The 17,951-nt window shown below is 45.2% G+C and overlaps 1 protein-coding gene and 1 long non-coding RNA gene across 4 annotated transcripts; one reads left to right on the plus strand and one right to left on the minus strand.

Annotated features, from left to right (window-relative positions):
• Positions 1 to 6,091: 6,091 nt before the first annotated feature.
• Positions 6,092 to 17,742, plus strand: LOC109909177 (beta-secretase 2). 3 transcript variants are annotated; one of them, XM_031796079.1, is made up of 10 exons: positions 6,107 to 6,372; positions 6,504 to 6,685; positions 12,585 to 12,673; positions 12,944 to 13,157; positions 13,716 to 13,847; positions 14,380 to 14,514; positions 14,865 to 14,966; positions 15,234 to 15,383; positions 15,532 to 15,700; positions 15,916 to 17,742. In XM_031796079.1, the coding sequence occupies exons 2-10, from the start codon at positions 6,542 to 6,544 to the stop codon at positions 16,152 to 16,154; spliced, it is 1,374 nt and encodes a 457-aa protein (XP_031651939.1). In that variant the 5' UTR covers positions 6,107 to 6,372; positions 6,504 to 6,541; the 3' UTR covers positions 16,155 to 17,742. The 3 variants fall into 3 exon arrangements, with proteins under 3 accessions (XP_031651940.1, XP_020363765.1, XP_031651939.1); XM_020508176.2 differs by having other exon boundaries at positions 6,106 to 6,685; XM_031796080.1 differs by lacking the exon at positions 13,716 to 13,847 and having other exon boundaries at positions 6,092 to 6,685.
• On the minus strand, positions 17,481 to 17,938 carry LOC116354767 (uncharacterized). The gene is made up of 2 exons (XR_004203996.1): positions 17,768 to 17,938; positions 17,481 to 17,675 (listed from the first exon to the last, which is right to left on the minus strand). It is a non-coding gene; the product is annotated as an uncharacterized LOC116354767 (long non-coding RNA).
• Between the last annotated feature and the right edge of the window lie 13 nt (positions 17,939 to 17,951).

Consider the following 17,951-nt stretch of genomic DNA (forward strand, 5'->3'; position numbering starts at 1 on the left):
ATGCAGATCATTTCACCACAATGTTATTATAGTGTCATCACAATGGTGTAATACCATTTTGATATTCTCTTATCAATTATGTGTTTACTTTAAAGTCTAAATGAGTTTCTCTGTCTTGACACAGACCATGCACGGAGCTGTGAGCTGACGGATTGTTAACAAACGCAGAAGCATGGCGGCAATAAGAATGTGGAATTTGACTTCTCAGCTTCACAACTCAATCCAACACAGGGTCGCAGTGTTGCCTAGTAACAATGGCACTCAACTGACCTTATCTATGTGGTCATAAAAATGTATGAAGACCCCCTTTCCCCCACACCTCTATATTTATTTATCTCCCCGTCTCAGAGCACAATCACCAGCACACAGCCAGAGGGCAAGCATACTCTGCACTCTCTTACCCTGGCCCGGGCAGCAGCGGGGTGGGTGTTTTTGCCTGGAAGCGCCCGTCTTTCATTATAGAAGGGTATCTGAACCAGAAAACAGCCACACAACACATACAGCACTGGTGGGTGGGAGATAGTGGAGATGCAGATCGCATGCCATGAAACAGAGAGATAGCTGTAGCACTGAGGGACAGAGTGAATGCAAGCTGAATAATATAGTTAAAGCAGCTACCACAGAATTATTTCCTTTGTTTTCCTCCCTTTAGGACAACAACAATAGAACAGACATTAAAACTCTCCTGCAAGAACAATACATTTTTACAATACCGTATGTACCTTTTTTCCAAAGGGCTTTAGAGAAGAATAAATCAAACTGAACTCATTTGCCATGGAACATAGACCTACAGATAGTCAAACAAATCAGGTAAGTCAATCTGATCGCTCGCTCTCTTGGCCATAAAACCAAGTATAATGCCTCTGATTGTCTACTGTATGTGACTTTGGAGATATGAACTCATCCGGGGAGCTCTTTGGAGTTACTCTTTCTTCCCCAGGTGATCCTGTACTGTAAACACCATGCCACGAAAACTGCTCTGCTCAGCCACCAGCCACCAGCCTCCCGTCCTGCTGCTACCATGGGAACATCTGTGTTGAGCTGCTGTGCGCATCTGGCGGGCACCATGCTAACACAGATGGTGTGTGTGTGTGTAATACTGCTGCAAAAGCTGGGTAAGGGTAGTGATCCTGACTCCTACAGGGACTGCTGTGCTGCTATATCCTACTACGTATCATATGTGTCCCCAATAATCCCCATTTTAAGGGTCAGAGAGTGACTTTAAGTGTAAATATTGCTGTAGGGCAACGATGGTAAAATGTGATTCGTATCTCTTTGCAACAAGTATGAAGCATCACAGACTTTCTGACCTCCACAATAATCTGAAGCAGAGTAGGTAGGCTAAGAATCTCCATACAAACAATGCTATTGCCTGTCCAATAAAAAGGCGCAGGCAGGGTGAGGGTAGAAAATTAGATTTGCAGCAGAAACATGTGGCCAGGTCATTACGCTTCTTCCCCTTTAATCCCAGCTTGTCCAGCTCTTTCCTGGCTGTAATTACACAGTATCCAATGTCACATGGAAATGCCAACAGATGCACAGCGTCTAAGACGAGCATTATGTACTTAGAGATGTCCTAGTCATTAGGCCTGTTGTACAAGGCATGCTGATTGCACCATTGTTGTGCTCTGGATAAGGCAATGGGGTGAGGTGGACGGACGGACAGAAGGACAGGCAAGCATAACAGGTGGACAATTCTAGGGCCATTGTGTGAAGCCAATTCAGAGGATGCTGTCAACTGTGGTCCTAATGACCAGTGACCACAAGAGTGAAAGACACCAATAATGCCTAGTTATTACACAACTACTACAGCTAATACTGTATTATACAATCATGATGTGTGCAATCAAATGATCATCAAATTAACCAAAAAGGTTCTCAGCATATGTTTACAGTGTACCTGACTTTTATTTAATCTAGAAATATATGTATATATAAACTCTAGAATTTGACATGTATTCATTGTAAAGATTGGGAGATGGCTACTCTGAAGGTGATTGGGTTGAGCTGTGGGTGTATTGTGATGATGAAAGAGGTGGAGGGGCAGGGGCTGATATGAAGGAAGAGCTGTTTTTCTTTCTCTGTGTGGTCATCTCTCCGGTCTCTCATCAGACATAGTGATCAGATCTCTGTGAGGATTAGGAACCGATGTTCCTCTGATGAAGCTTTGCACAGCACTGTGAGGCTGTTTACTCCCATAATCTGACTAATTTGCTCACCAGTATGTCACAGTGCCTCAAGTTTACATGGGAGCAAGGTAATTGACAGGATTGCCCTCTTCTGGTCATTGGTGGACAGCAATAAGGTAATGAGGGGATTCGATTAATACCCCGGCACGCCCTGGGTGAACTAAATGTGACATAGCTTTTGTCATATTTTACTTTTCGTGGCAGATTAGCATAACAAAACAAAAGTGACATAGGTTAAGCACATGGAGTAATAAGTAAGATTCTGTGTTTTCACATGCAAAAGTGATTGCTTTCGATAAAAACGCTTTCTGCCTTCCCAATGAAAACTAGTATGAAAATGCTAACATATATTTTATGGAAAAGAGATGCACCATGCTGCATTGTTGACAATATGACAGAGCGGCACAGATTACCGATCCGTTTTAGCAGAGCGCACCTCCCACACCGGTGTCGCCCTGTCACAAGATGGGCCATAGCTCGGTTCAACCTGGGGCAGCTTAATCAAATCCCCTCAATGTGTGCAAGGAAGAATTTAAAGCTCTCTTTGTTCTGGTTGTCTCAGTTCTCATGATGGACAACAGGCCCATTGAGGCTCTGCAAAAAGACACACACAGTCAAAATTATAAATGACCATAAGGTTGCTATGAATTTATGATAATAATGTCTTTCCAGGAAGCTAAGAAGGATAGAATGCAGACCAAGAAAACACAAGACCAATTCCAGCAGAGCCGGAGCCAGAACCAATTAAATTAAATTCTAAAAAAATATCATAAAATTTTTCCAGGCAAATTATCCAAAGGATAATTACTGAACTATTATGTTTTCAAACAAACATTGTTTTCATACCACAGCCATTTTGCTTTCTTATCCCTACTCACATGACCCCATACTTAAAGTGACAGGTATAATTTTGGCCAATCAACAGAATTTCAACCTGGCATACAAATCATGGCATGGATCTACAAATATTTCATTAAAACATGTCAAATGTAACCTTTCTTTCTGTTTAATTTCATTCCACATTTAATGTGGAGATGTTACAACTGAATGTTGACTTGCAGACTGCCTGGAATACATTTCTTGACTTAAAAGGCAGAGGCCAAAGGAAAGCTTTGATGCTAACATTGCGTACATCTTATTTACAGGAACATCAGGTGTTATATAAATGGTGATATCCATAGTAAGCACCATTTGATTATGTCACGTGAGCACATAGGCCCTACAGTGCATGCAGCTGTATTGCTATGGAGCAGATTGGTAAATGCTTTTCCCAGGCTGTACGCTGTGGAACTTCATTGAGGACATGTGAGACTGGAACTGTCTTAGCTCAAGTGGAACTCATTGGGGCTGTGGGGGGAGACAATGCCTGTCTCTGTGCTGCTCTAAGAGAATGAAGTGTGGTGCTGTAGTGTGTCATATTGATCCCTCTGACAACTACGGTCTCCCTCCCGCCACTTGTGGTGACAGAGACAGACTGGACAGTTTGCTGGTCATCCACCACATCGGTCAAGTGAGTGAGACAGGGCCTAAAGGGAATCCACCTTAATGACACTTTGCAGCAGATGATTGGGTAATTTTTATGCAATCATGTGGATCAGTAGTTGTTGCCTGCGGTAGGACGAGGAGGGCAAGGGTCAATCCAGAACACAATGCAAATAGGACAAGAACACCTCTCTGTGCACGTGGGTCATTCTGTTTCACCTTTGAAAAATACTAAATAATTTCCATATAATTCTAACATTTACAATATAAGCTTACGTATACCTATTTATTTTGTATCTTACAAACAAAATGTCCTCAATGAAAAAAACATTATTATTTTTCCTCCAGCTAAAGACTAGTCATACAGCACATAAATCACTTTTAAAGGTCCAATGCTGCTGTTTTTATCTCAATATCATTTCTGGTTAACCATTAAGTACTGTGATTGTTTTCAATTAAAATGGACAAAAAGCAAAAATGTTGCTGCAACTGTCTGGGAGTGGCCTTTGCCAGGTCCTCAACCACCGGATGTTCCGGTTTTCAGGGGAAATGGAAAGAGAGCCTATGATGTGACATCCGCTTTTGGAAGTTAACCTCTACGTAATCGGTGTCCGCCCGCGGGATGGTTGAGCTAACGTAGGCTAATGTGATTAGCATGAGGTTGTAAGTAACAATAACATTTCCCAGGACATAGACATATCTGGGTAGAAAGATTCTTGTTAATCTAACTGGACTGTCCAATTTACAGCAGCTATTACAGTGAATAAATACCATTCTATGATGAGAGTGCACCATTATAACTTGAAAATGTATTAATAAACCGATTAGGCACATGTAGGCAGTCTTGGTACAACATTTTGAACCAAAATGCAATGGTTCATTGGATCAGTTTAAAAGTTTGCACATACACTGCTGCCATCTAGTGGCTAAAATCTAAATATATATACAAATCACAGAAAGAAATCATGTTTTTGACGGCTCTGGGCCTTTAAAGGGAGATTGGTTGACTGACACCAAGTTGTTGCTACATATGGAAAAAACTGAATCTATTTTGTTTGGAACAAAACATAGATTGCTTAAGGCTGACAAGATAAAGGTAAACTGTGCAGGCAAGGAGATTGGATCTAAAACAAGTGTAACTTCTCTTGGTGTGTCCCTAGATCAATCCCTTTCTGGAGACCTGATTGCTGCTAAAATTATTTTGAAAATGGCGAACAAATTGACATTTTTAATTCGTAACACTAGATATTTTAACATTAAAGTTAAGAAACTGCTTGTCTCTACCTTGATTCAGTGTCATTTTGATTATGCCTGCTCTGCTTGGTATAGTGGGCTATCAAAAAAACTGAAAAAGAGAATGCAGGTCATGCAAAATAATGTAATCAGTTATATACTGAATTTCCCCCCTAGAACCCACATAGGGGTACAGGAGATCTGAGAGGTGGGCTTGTTGCCTTTTGAGTCCAGAGTGGACCAACTTAAACTGAATCATATGTTTTTCATCTTAAATGATCGTGCCCCAGGTTATATGAAAAACCACATTGATATGGTCTATAATCAATACAGTTACAATACCAGAGCTGGTGTTGTCTTGTAAAATCCCCAAAGTAAAGCGTTCTGCCCCCTACTGCTGGTCAGGTGTATTTATTTGAAGGATCAGTATGATTTAAAAAAATGTAACCTTTATTTAACTAGGCAAGTCAGTTAATTAAGAAGAAATTCTTATTTACAATGACGGCCTACCCTTAACCCGGACAATGTTGGGCCAAGTGTGCGTCGCCCTGTGAAACTCCCAATCAAGGTTGGATGTGATACAGCCTGGAATCGAACCAGGGTCTGTAGTGACTCCTCTAGCCCTGAGATGTAGTGCCTTAGACCACTGCACCACTCGGGAGTCCTGATGTGCAATTAATAGATTGTTTTAATGTGAAACTAATATGGATGATTTTTAGGGTTAGGGAAAGTGCAGTGAATCGAGGCACTTTTTAAGATGTCAAAATAAATGAATGTATTTATGGTTGTTTGTAATTTTGTCTTGCCTTTTAATCATTATATGTGATATTGTTTTTACCATCGAGGACCACTTTGGAAATAAGCATATTAATGAATAATTTCAAGTGATATCGTCTGGGTCCACATTGTACATTTTGATGTATATGTTGTCTGTTACCCAAAATAAAATAAAGTAAATTAAATTCAAAGGCTGATAGAGGCCTCTAGTGGCCAAAAGGCAGTTTTAGCATGGGCAGGGCCTCCAGCATGCTTCCACCATTTTAAAGTAGTCTAAGTAGTTATCTAGGTGGGAATGCCTATGGGTTGTAGCCTCAGTGGCGCTGCCCGTGGTGTCACAGACGCTATAACGGCACATATATAAAAATAAGTGCTCTATCTATCTCTATGGTGCGCCTCACAGGCGCCCTTCAAGCAAATCGTCGTTGACCAACAAAAAAACTCGTCACATCCGCGATATGGATTTCAGGAAGTAATCTAAAATAATAAAGTGGTGAACAACTTTCAGAGAGAGGAGCAAACTTATTAATGACAAGTGTCTAAATGTAAAGCCGGAGTTGTTTCTTATGTGTTTATTTAGCGTCGTTGTCGGAACATCACGTTCACCATGATTACCGCACTGGAGGTTTCATGTTGGCCAAGCTGAAAACTAAGGAGCAAACTTTGAACAAGGAGCTGAACTTTTTCTGAGGTTTGACTTTCCCTAAATATTATTTGCCATGGCTTACCATAAAGGTTCTATTCCTTTTAGGGCATTATTTATCATGCTCTGTTTTGGAATGGCAAAATCTCTCTATACCATTCCACTTAAAATATTTATAGGGACGTTTAACTCTTCTTTGGATTTGGATTTAACTCCTATGAAACGAATACAAGCCTCGGGACTGTCCCTGGCATCTGATCCAGCTGGAATAGTGAACTTTCTGGACATGGTCACTAACTTACAAGGCGACTCTGGCAGAGGTTACTACATGGAGATGACACTGGGTACCCCTGGTCAAAAGGTATATGAGAATATGACCTAATGTTGTTTTTAAGTTTTCAATGTGGAATACATTTCTTGACCTCTTTGGTATCACAGTCCAAATGTTTTCAAATGAAGGAGATATGCATACACACTACCGGTCAAACGTTTTAGAACACCTTTCTTTTCTTTTTTTTACTGTTTTCTTCATTGTAGAATAATAGTGAAGACATCAAAACTATGGAATAACACATATGGAATCATGTAGTAACCAAAAAAAATGTTAAACAAATCTAAATATTTAGGAGATTCTTCAAATAGCCACCCTTTGCCTTGATGACAGCTTTGCACACTCTTGGCATTTAAAAAAAAACTTTATTTAACTAGGCAAGACTGTTAAGAACAAATTATTTTCAATGACGGCCTAGGAACAGTGGGTTAACTGCCTTGTTCAGGGACAGAACAACAGATTTTTTTTTACCTTGTCAGCTCGGGGATTTGATCTAGCAACCTTTCGGTTACTAGTCCAGCACTCTAACCACTAGGCAGAGAGAGAGGCTAGAAGGCGAGGGAGGGATGGGGGGAGGGAGGGATGGGGGGAGGGAGGGAAGAGGCAGGGGAGGGAAGAGGCAGGGGAGGGAAGAGGCAGGGGAGGGAAGAGGCAGGGGAGGGATGAGGGGGAGAAGAGGAGAGGAGAGAAGAGTTGAGAGGAGAGAAGAGGCGAGGTGAGGAGAGAAGAGGTGAGAAGAGGTGAGAAGAGGTGAGGAGAGAAGAGGTGAGAAGAGGTGAGAAGAGGTGAGGAGAGAAGAGGTGAGGAGAGAAGAGGTGAGGAGAGAAGAGGTGAGGAGAGAAGAGGTGAGGAGAGAAGAGGTGAGGAGAGAAGAGGTGAGGAGAGAAGGGGCGAGGTGAGGAGAGAAGGGGCGAGGTGAGGAGAGAAGGGGCGAGGTGAGGAGAGAAGGGGCGAGGTGAGGAGAGGCGAGGTGAGGAGAGAAGCGAAGAGGTGAGAAGAGGCGAGGTGAGGTGAGAAGAGGAGAGGAGGTGAGGTGAGATGAGAAGATGCGAGGCGAGGTAGAGTGAGGAGAGAAGAGGTGAGGTAGGGTGAGGAGAGAAGAGAAGAGGTGAGGTGAGGAGAGGAGAGGTGAGGTGAGGTGAGAAGAGGTGAGAAGAGAAGAGGTGAGGTAGGGTGAGGAGAGAAGAGGCGAGGTAGGGTGAGGAGAGCAGAGGCGAGGTGAGGTGAGGAGAGGAGAGGTGAGGTGAGGTGAGAAGAGGTGAGAAGAGAAGAGGCGAGGTAGGGTGAGGAGAGAAGAGAAGAGGCGAGGTAGGGTGAGGAGAGAAGAGAAGAGGTAGGGTGAGGAGAGAAGAGGCGAGGTAGGGTGAGGAGAGAAGTGGCGAGGAGGTAGGGAGAGCAGAGAAGAGTTAGGGAGAGGAGTGAAGAGGCGAGGTAGGGAGAGGAGTGAAGAGGCGAGGTAGGGAGAGGAGTGAAGAGGCGAGGTAGGGAGAGGAGTGAAGAGGCGAGGTAGGGAGAGGAGTGAAGAGGCGAGGTAGGGAGAGGAGAGAAGAGGCGAGGTAGGGAGAGGAGTGAAGAGGCGAGGTAGGGAGAGGAGAGAAGAGGCGAGGTAGGGAGAGGAGTGAAGAGGCGAGGTAGGGAGAGGAGTGAAGAGGCGAGGTAGGGAGAGGAGAGAAGAGGCGAGGTACGGAGGGGAGAGAAGAGGGGAGAGAAGAGGCGAGGTGGGGAGAGGAGAGGAGGCGAGGTGGGGAGGGGAGAGAAGAGGCGAGGTAGGGAGAGGAGCGAAGAGGCGAGGTAGGGAGGGGAGAGGAGAGGAGAGGTAGGGAGGGGAGAGGAGAGGAGAGGTAGGGAGGGGAGAGGAGAGGAGAGGCGAGGCAGGGAGGGGAGAGGAGAGGAGAGGCAGGGAGGGGAGAGAAGAGGTGAGGTAGGGAGGGGAGAGAAGAAGCGAGGAGGGGAGAGGAGGCGAGGTAGGGAGGGGAGAGAAGGTGAGGGAGAGGAGAAAAGAGGAGAGAAGGGGAGAGAAGAGGCTAGCGTAGGGAGGGGAGAAGAGGTAGGGAGAGGAGAAGAGGCGAGGGAGAGAAGAGGCGAGGGAGGGAGGGGGAGAGGAGGCGAGGTAGGAAGAGGGTAGGGCAGGGAGGGGAGAGAAGAGGGGAGGTAAGGAGTGGAGAGAAGAGGGAAGAGGGGAGGGAAGGAGTGGAGAGAAGAGAGGTGGGGAGAGACGAGAAGATGGATGGTTTGGAGGGGAGGGAACAGAAGAGGGGAGAGGAGGAAGAGGGTAGGGAAGAGGGAAAGTAGGGAGAGAAGAGGAGTGGGAAGATAGGGAGGGGAGAAGAGGAGAGAAGAGGGAAGGTAGGGAGGGGAGAGAACAGAATAGGGAAGGTGTGAGAAGAGGAGAGAAGAGGGTAGGTGGGGAGAGAAGAGGGGAGGGGAGAGAAGGAAGAGGGTAGGGAAGGGAGAGGAGGGGTGGGAAAAGAGAAGAGGGGAAAGTAGGGAGTGGAGTGAAGGGAGGAGGGTAGGGAGGAGAGAGAAGAGGGAAGAGAAGGTAAAGGAGGGGAGAGAAGAGGGAAGGAGGGGAGAGAAGAGGGGAGGGGAGAGAAGGAAGAGGGTAGGGAAGGGAGAGGAGAGGAGGGGTGGGAAAAGAGAAGAGGGGAAAGTAGGGAGTGGAGTGAAGGGAGGAGGGTAGGGAGGAGAGAGAAGAGGGAAGAGAAGGTTTAAGGAGGGGAGAGAAGAGGGAAGGTGGGGAGAGGAGGGTGGAGGTAAGGAGAGGAGGGTGGAGGTAAGGAGAGGAGAGAACAGAATAGGGAAGGTGTGAGAAGAGGGGAGAAGAGGGTAGGTGGGGAGAGAAGAGGGTAGGTGGGGAGAGAAGAGGGGAGGGGAGAGAAGGAAGAGGGTAGGGAAGGGAGAGGAGGGGTGGGAAAAGAGAAGAGGGGAAAGTAGGGAGTGGAGTGAAGGGAGGAGGGTAGGGAGGAGAGAGAAGAGGGAAGAGAAGGTAAAGGAGGGAAGAGAAGGTAAAGGAGGGAAGAGAAGGTAAAGGAGGGGAGAGAAGAGGGAAGGAGGGGAGAGAAGAGGGGAGGGGAGAGAAGGAAGAGGGTAGGGAAGGGAGAGGAGGGGTGGGAAAAGAGAAGAGGGGAAAGCAGGGAGTGGAGTGAAGGGAGGAGGGTAGGGAGGAGAGAGAAGAGGGAAGAGAAGGTTTAAGGAGGGGAGAGAAGAGGGAAGGTGGGGAGAGGAGGGTGGAGGTAAGGAGAGGAGAGAACAGAATAGGGAAGGTGTGAGAAGAGGGGAGAAGAGGGTAGGTGGGGAGAGAAGAGAAGAAGGATGGTTTGGAGGGGAGGGAACAGAAGAGGGGAGAGGAGGAAGAGGGTAGGGAAGGTTGAGAAGAGGGAAGGTATGGAGGGGAGAGAAGAGGGTGGGTAGGTAGGGAGAGGAGAGGGGAGGTGTGGAGGGGAGGGAAGGAAGAGAAGGGGCAAGGTAAGGAGAGAAGAGAAGAGGAGGAAGAGGGTAGGGAAGGAAGAGGAGTGGGAAGGTAGGGAGGGGAGAGAACAGAATAGGGAAGGTGTGAGAAGAGAAGAGGGGAGGCAGGAAGGGGAGAGAAGAGGGTGGGTAGGTAGGGAGAGAAAATGGTAGGGTAGGGAGGGGAGAGAAGAGAAGAGGGGAGGTAGGGAGGGAGAGAAAATGGTAGGGTAGGGAAGAGGGGAGGTAGGGAGGGGAGAGAGAATGTGGTGGGGAGAGAAAGAGAGAACAAGGGGAGGGGGCACAATAACACCAAACCTCAAACAGTTCTATCTATTGTATGATGCAATTAGAGGCCTGATGTTAAACAAGGCGTTATTCAAATGAACCACTAATTGCCACATCTGTTAGCCCCGTCGCAGCAAGGCTGAGGTGTTGGCTGGAGTGCGTCACATCTGGTAATTGGTACAAACAGGTAGCAGATGTACGTCCCCTCCACTGAGCCTCTGCTAATTAGCCAGGCAAGGCTCAACCACAGGCGACTAGGCCGCCGTGCTGGCTCGGGGATGGGGAAGAGGAGGATTTGCCTGGCAGTGGCCCAGCCAGGCTAGGGGAGTACGGAAGAGGATTGAGAGGGTAGAAGGTACAAGGAAATGCCCCTAGTTTTCCCCAACAGACTGCGTCAGGATGGTCTGTCCGGTTTGGGCCCAGCGTGAGTGGCGTGCTGCCATCGGTGTGGTGGCAGTAGGGTTGCAGATGTCAGAGCCACGGTGGTGGGACTTCGGCCAGTCCAACTAGGAAACACAGATAGGGATGCAACATAGAACTTTGAGGAAGTACAGTGCCTTCAGAAAGTAATCACACCCCTTGACTTTTTCCACATGCATCCTGTTTGCAATAAGGCACTATAGTAAAACTGCAAGAAATGTGGCCAAAAAATGAACTTTATGTCCTGAATAAAAAGCGTTATGTTTGGGGCAAGTCCAACACATTACTGAGTACAACTGTTCATATTTTCAAGCATGGTGGTGGCTTTTTTTTTGGTTGATAAAAAGAAACTAAGCACTGGCAAAATCCTAGAGGAAAACATGGTTCAGCCTTTTTTCCAACACTGTGAGACAAATTCCCCTTTCAACAATATTCTAAAACATAAGGCCAAACGTACACTGGAGTTGCTTACCAAGATGAGATTGAATGTTCCTGAGTGACCTAGTTACAATTTTGACAGATCTTGGAAGAATTAAAAAATTATATGAATATTGTAAAATCCAGGTGGGCAAAGCGCTTACAGACTTACCCAAAAAGACTCACAGCTGTAATAACTACCAAAGGTGATACTAACATGTATTGATTGACTCAGGGATGTGAATAGTTATGTAAATGAGATATTTCTGTATTTCATTGTCAATACATCTGCAAAAATGTCTACAAACATTATGCGGTATTGTGTGTAGATGAGCGAGATTCATTTTTATTTAGTCCATTTTGAATTCAGGCTGTAACACAACAAAATGTCAAGGGGAATTAATACTTTCTGAAGGCACTGTAGATCCTACTAGGGTTTTTGTTTACCGTATATTGTGAGGAATAGCTAGGCCTATTTACTCAGTGTTTGTCCGTCATCAATACTTCCTGCTCATCTGTTTTTCAGAACAGGGTCGACAACACTAGAATGCAGAATACTCTTGAGTAGCCTATTTATTGAGAGCAGAATGCTCCATTTGTTCTGTCTGGGTGTCAAGTAAGGTCTTCACTGTAAAATCTCTGAGTAAGTCGCTTCTTATTCTTAGCTTTGATGAAGCCCATGCTTTAGTTGAATGGAAACAAATATCCAGAAAATCATGTTTTCCTGCTTTAGGGAAGAAACAGGAAATAGAATGTCACACCAGCAGACCGCATTCCTGTGTGTTTCCTGTGTGCTACCTCTCCTCCATCAATCCAAAGTGCCTTAAAGGCTGGGTATGCAGCCTAACATGATTTGAGGTCATGTTTAAATGGTAAAGAAACTCATTTTGAGAGCCGTGGGGGGCCTGTTTATTATGGCCTCTTTAATGATGAGGAATGTTAAGTAATGACTCTTCTGCGCCGGTCACCGAGGTGACAGAAGTCGGTTATCTCATTAGTTCCCCCTCGTTGAATTGATGCCTGAGACAACATAATCTCAACTGCTGCTTTGCTGGCTCATGCTCCGCTCCTGCTCGCACACAGTCGACAAATACCAGGTTGGAGGGACATTTAGACTCTGGAGAAATGGGTGGACGTTTTTCCCAATGACTACCAGACCAGAGAGCTTTTTTTCTAATCCTCAGACGTCAGAAGCATATTAGTAAATACCCTGTTCAGCTCAAAGCACGATTACTGACTGTGAGTCAGTTTGTGTGCTTATTGCGTGTATTAAGATGAATGGGGTTGAGTTGTTCTGTGTGCTTAACCCAGATGGTTGAATGATTGATAAAGTACTCACTACTCTTTTGTTTTCCAGCTGAATATCCTGGTTGATACAGGAAGCAGTAACTTTGCAGTGGCTGCAGCAGCACATCCCTTCATCACACACTTCTTCAACACAGTACTGTGAGTCGTCAGGCTCTCATATTTACTCTGTGGAATAGCTCTTTCTATAAGGTCAATAAGAAGCCTACGTTATCTACACATTATATTTGGTGGCCCCAATAATATTAGAAAATGCCTTAATTCAATAATCAGTGTTTCACATCAATCTCATAATTTATACTACAGTCTGATCGTGTTTATTTTTGTTTAGAATTCACTCAGGCATGTGTTTGATAAGATTTCCTTTGTCTAAGAGTACTGGTGACTCTCCCTGTCCCTCCCTGTGTTCAGTTCCAGTACGTACCAGTCCACTGGCAGGGGCGTGGCCGTCAAGTACACCCAGGGCAACTGGGAGGGCGAGCTGGGCACCGACCACGTCCGCATCCCCAGCATCCCCGGCACCCCCACCATCAACATCGCCACCATTCTCTCCTCCAACGGATTCTTCCTCCCGGGGGTCAACTGGCAAGGCATCCTGGGCCTGGCCTACCCCCTGCTGGCTCAGGTAAAGGGCGTGGGCTTGGTGCACCCTGGGACTCTGGATATGAAGGAAGGGGTTCCATGCCTTTCGCCATGTCTGTTTGAGTTGGCACAGTGGTGTACGTAAGCGTGGCGGGGCATGAAGAGCTGCTGAATGTTATCAAAGAGCAAATCAAGGTTCACACACATGATATTGTTCATAATCTCATCATCACATAGACCCATGGGGTGTGGTGGCTGAGGCTATTCTGAGCTGACACAATGTATGCCTTATGCAGATTGAGGTCAACCATTTTAAATCATTAACATGCAAGAACGTACGGTGACCACTCTGTACTGCAGTTCTCAGCTTTTGCTCAGATGATTTGCAGAATGTTTGTCAAACATCACATGTATATATACACCATGTGAAGTCAAGGTATATGGGGGGGGTCCTGTTTAGTCACGGTGATAACTGATAATACTTTATGCTGTCATTCTCTGTGCTTACAGCTTCACTATTGACCAATAGGACAGCCAAGACATTACACTGTTTTATACTAAGTTAATGACCAGTGTTTTGTGTTTGTCTCCTGTTTCTCAGCCTGACTCCTCGGTGGAGCCCTTCTTTAACTCCGTGGTACGACAGACAGGCATCCCAGATGTGTTCTCCCTCCAGATGTGCGGAGCTGGGTTGTCAGACAGCACCACTGCCGACCCCGCGGGGGGAAGTCTTGTGAGTAGTCAGGAGGAGAAAGCTAAAGGCTACGTATGGGAGGAGTGAATGCTGGGGGGGAGACTTCCTTATAAAGGCTGGTTGTTGTACTGCAAAAGAGGATGATTATTGAGGCTGTTTAATCTCACGCACGCTAGGCAGACACTTGGCATAATATTGCTCCCGACGCCCAGACCAGATAAACCTTTCAAGGGCGGATGAGACTGAGCGGCATTTTTAGAAACATGATCGCTAGCAAGTCTCTGCGCCTCTCAATGAGTTTCCCCATTGGACGCCCAATCTAGTTAGTGAGTGGCTAATTAAGCTAAAAGAGCCCCCTGCCGAGAGCAGGGCTGTCGGTGTTATAGGAGCGGTCGAGCCGACCACGTGAGCCTCTGAGAGGGGCAGATGGGAGAGATGGTGGGGTGTAATCACTGTCTGCAATGCCATACCAAACTGTGCCAAGGCATTCCATTGTAGTTTTATTATAGTATTCAGGCAATCATTGTCATCAATCATTTGTACGGTGAATGAAAACCCAGTTTTGTTTCAGGTCATGGGAGGGGTTGAACCAACATTGTATTCGGGGTCCATGTGGTACACCCCTATAAAGGAAGAGTGGTACTATCAGGTGGAAGTATTAAAGCTGGAGGTTGGGGACCAGAATCTAAACCTGGACTGCAAAGAGGTATGAGACAGACTGGCCCCATGTTGTTTTCTAAATGTTTCAATCTGCACAACACGTCAGGAACAAAGACTAACCTTGGCCCTAAGCCCAAGGCTGTTTCTAGTCAGCATTCTTGGTGGATTAACCTGTAGTGCAGGTTTGGAAAGAGGAAATAAAGCAACAGTTAATAAAGACAACAATATGCTAATCATGTTTCTGAAGCCTTCCAGGAATCAAGGTGGACATTTCAGATTTTTGTTTGATCAAGATCTTCTGAAAGGAAACCATGTAACTGAAGAGGAAAAATAAAATCTGCCTCCATGTTTCTTTATACATCTTCTCTCTCTCCTCACTCTTTCTCCTTCTCCCAGTACAACCAGGATAAAGCCATAGTGGACAGTGGAACCACTCTTCTGCGGCTGCCTGTGAATGTGTTCAATGCTGTGGTGGAGGCCATCTCAAGAACATCTCTGGTATGTCAGCCTCTGTGCCCATGATCAAATGACAAAGGACTTCTAGGATTACCTGGTTGTCTGAGGACACTTCAGTAACTGTGTAGACTGAGGACACTGCAAGTTATTTCCTTTTCATACAGTATGACCATGGCCTGTATTTTTCCACCCCAATATGGCCAACTTTGTTCTGGTCTACAGATCTGAGAGAAAATGTGTAGTCATCTATGTAAAAGTACACTTTTTTTTGTTGGAGTCTTAATCCATCGCTGTCTTTCTATGGTCCAGATCCAGGACTTCACCTCAGGGTTCTGGGGTGGCACTAAACTGGCCTGCTGGTTGAAGGGGGAGACACCGTGGAGGTTCTTCCCCAAACTGTCCATCTACCTGAGAGCCACCAACAACAGCCAGTCCTTCAAAATCTCCATCCTCCCTCAGGTGACAACAAACGTCCCCCATGTTGCCCCCGTGTGTTTTGTTGTTTTGTTACGCCAACCAACATCCGCCATCTTGTTATGAGCTTTAGATCTGTTTGCTGACAGCTCTTTGATTGACATTAGTGTGTCTGTGTGGCTCCTCCCTGTAGCTGTATATCCAGCCAATCACAGACGTGGATGGTAGGCTGGACTGCTTCCGCTTCGGCATCTCGTCGTCAGCCAACGGCCTGGTGATAGGAGCAACCGTCATGGAGGGCTTCTACGTAGTCTTCGACCGGGCAGAGAAGAGGGTGGGCTTCGCTGTCAGCAGATGTGCAGGTGAGGGCTGGAGACACTTAAGGGCATAAAGGATATTATTGGGTCTTACATAAAGCCTTGGACTTCCAATAAAATATGGTTATGGCTCTAGCATCAGAAAATATGTAATTTTTTGGGCTATTAAATGTTTATCTGCTTGGTCAAGTGCCCTTCGTATCCAAAATATTGCATTCAATACGTCAGTCATTATAACCCCAAACCCTCCCTCGCTCTAGTGAACGGTGGGCTAGCCGTGTCAGAGATATTGGGGCCCTTCTCATCTGCAGACGTGGCATCTGACTGTGCTGCTGGAGGGCTGCTGAAGGAGCCCCTTCTCTGGGTCATCTCCTATGCCCTGATGGCCGTCTGTGCTGTGGTACTCCTCATCCTGCTCCTCCTCCTGTCCTGTCGTCACCGAGACCGGTCCGGCGAGATCACTGATGAGTCCTCGCTGGTCCGCCACCGCATCAAGTGACACGACAGCGGCAGTCCCAGTTCTACTGAGGCTGGGAAAGGGGAGGGGTTGGGGCTTCACTGACCAATAGGACTGTTCTCTGGACATATCATGGGGGGAAAAAACCTAACCCGTTTGACCAGTGAACACTTGTCTTAGCTTAGATGTTACCACTTCTTTGCACTCCAGTTTTACATCAACCTAGACATGTTATAAGACTGAAGGTTGGGTAGCAGAAAGGAATCATGCTATCCTTATGCCAGCCCAGTCCCTCATTGCACATATTGCCTGCTGATTCTCCACTGCCTACAACATGGTAGTGAAGCACACTGCTCTCAGCTGAGAGACAAGGTCCCAAGAACTCTTAAACAGTCAGGTTTCTTTTTACTTCTTAGAAGCCTCAACTCAAAATGATGCTTTGAAGTTTGTTGAATGTTCCCCACAGGTATCAATAGCATTATTTCATGGCAACTTCTGTGATAAAAGGAGGAATGTTTCGTAGCAGTTTCTTATTTTCATTCACAAAGCACAACCAGGAGTTAAGACAATTGATGCACACATTATGTTGGGGTAAGAAAATCACTTCTCATACTTCCCTTCTGGTTTACAATGTCCTCATATGGGAACTAGCAGGGTTTGTAACAAGTGTCAAAAAATATGAAGATCAATATCACTGCATCTGTATGAGTGAGAATGAAGCAATCGATAGGATTTTGTAACCGACATTGATGATGTACTTTTACTGCTATACATATTTGAAATGTCAATGTGATTGTATAATATTATTTTAAAAACTTGCCATGGTAGACACATACAGAAAACTGATATGTAAGGGCACATATGTTTCTATGCTAATTCATGTTCTAAATTGTACAACACCCAAAGTTACCCATGATTTCAAAAGTGGAGATAAGACACTTTAAGTTGTACTGTATTTTTCTATCAAACGTTAAAGAAAATATTTTGCAAAGGTGTTATGAAACTGTTGTGCATGATCATGTTTGTTTAAAATGTGTTTTAACTGTTTATCAGTGCCAAAGTTGTGATTGTATATAATTACATTGACCCGATTAAAGTAAAGGCTCTCTCATTCCAGTGTGATAATAGGCCCGGCCTCTATTCCAACAGCCTTCAACCTGGATAAACAATCCACCATTCACTTGACTAGTATGACTAAAGAAAGAGTTACACAAGTAGAGGGAACCATGATGCAGGTTCACTTTCTCTAATCTTGAGCTCAAGAGGAACTACCAAGAACACAAGCACCATCTGGTGGTCAAAGTGGTATATAAACGTAATGACTTTTCAAACTGAACAGTATATATATATATATTACACAAAACAGTATCAGGATGTAGAAGTGGTCATTTAATGAATACATACATACATATGACAAATTCAATATGTAGCACAAATATTGCATTTCTGATGACACACTGTACGTACAAACATCTCTTTCTGGCTTTTCTATTCAGAAAAAAATACAATGTTTCCACCATTTCATTCTGATTGTCCACCAGTGATTTCTCAGTTTCTTTATTTCTGCAAAACCAAACACACCATAGTTACAACTTCCCATTATTAAAAAGTGTATGCATGTAAATCACAACAATGGATTTAATGGTTTCTTATACCTGCATTTGTTCATAGATCCAGCCTAGGAAGAAGGTGACGTTTCCATAGATGCCTGGTTTGTTCCTCGGCACTAACGTTTTTCTTGAGGTGAAGGAGAGTCGGACAAAAATGCAGCGTGGTTTCTATTCATGGTTCTTTAATGAAGAAAACTATACATGAACAGACTAACAAAAACAAGAAACG

The sequence above is a fragment of the Oncorhynchus kisutch genome, linkage group LG18 (genome assembly GCF_002021735.2).
Source record: "Oncorhynchus kisutch isolate 150728-3 linkage group LG18, Okis_V2, whole genome shotgun sequence".
Classification (NCBI taxonomy): domain Eukaryota; kingdom Metazoa; phylum Chordata; class Actinopteri; order Salmoniformes; family Salmonidae; genus Oncorhynchus; species Oncorhynchus kisutch.

Bases quoted from the DNA above. Each gene is read 5' to 3' on its own strand.
- LOC109909177 (XM_020508176.2), top strand. From the start codon at position 6,401: ATGGCTTACCATAAAGGTTCTATTCCTTTTAGGGCATTATTTATCATG. The intron at 6,686-12,584 runs GTATATGAGAAT...TTTGTTTTCCAG, and splicing joins TGGGTACCCCTGGTCAAAAG to CTGAATATCCTGGTTGATAC. The intron at 15,384-15,531 runs GTGACAACAAAC...TCCTCCCTGTAG, and splicing joins AAATCTCCATCCTCCCTCAG to CTGTATATCCAGCCAATCAC.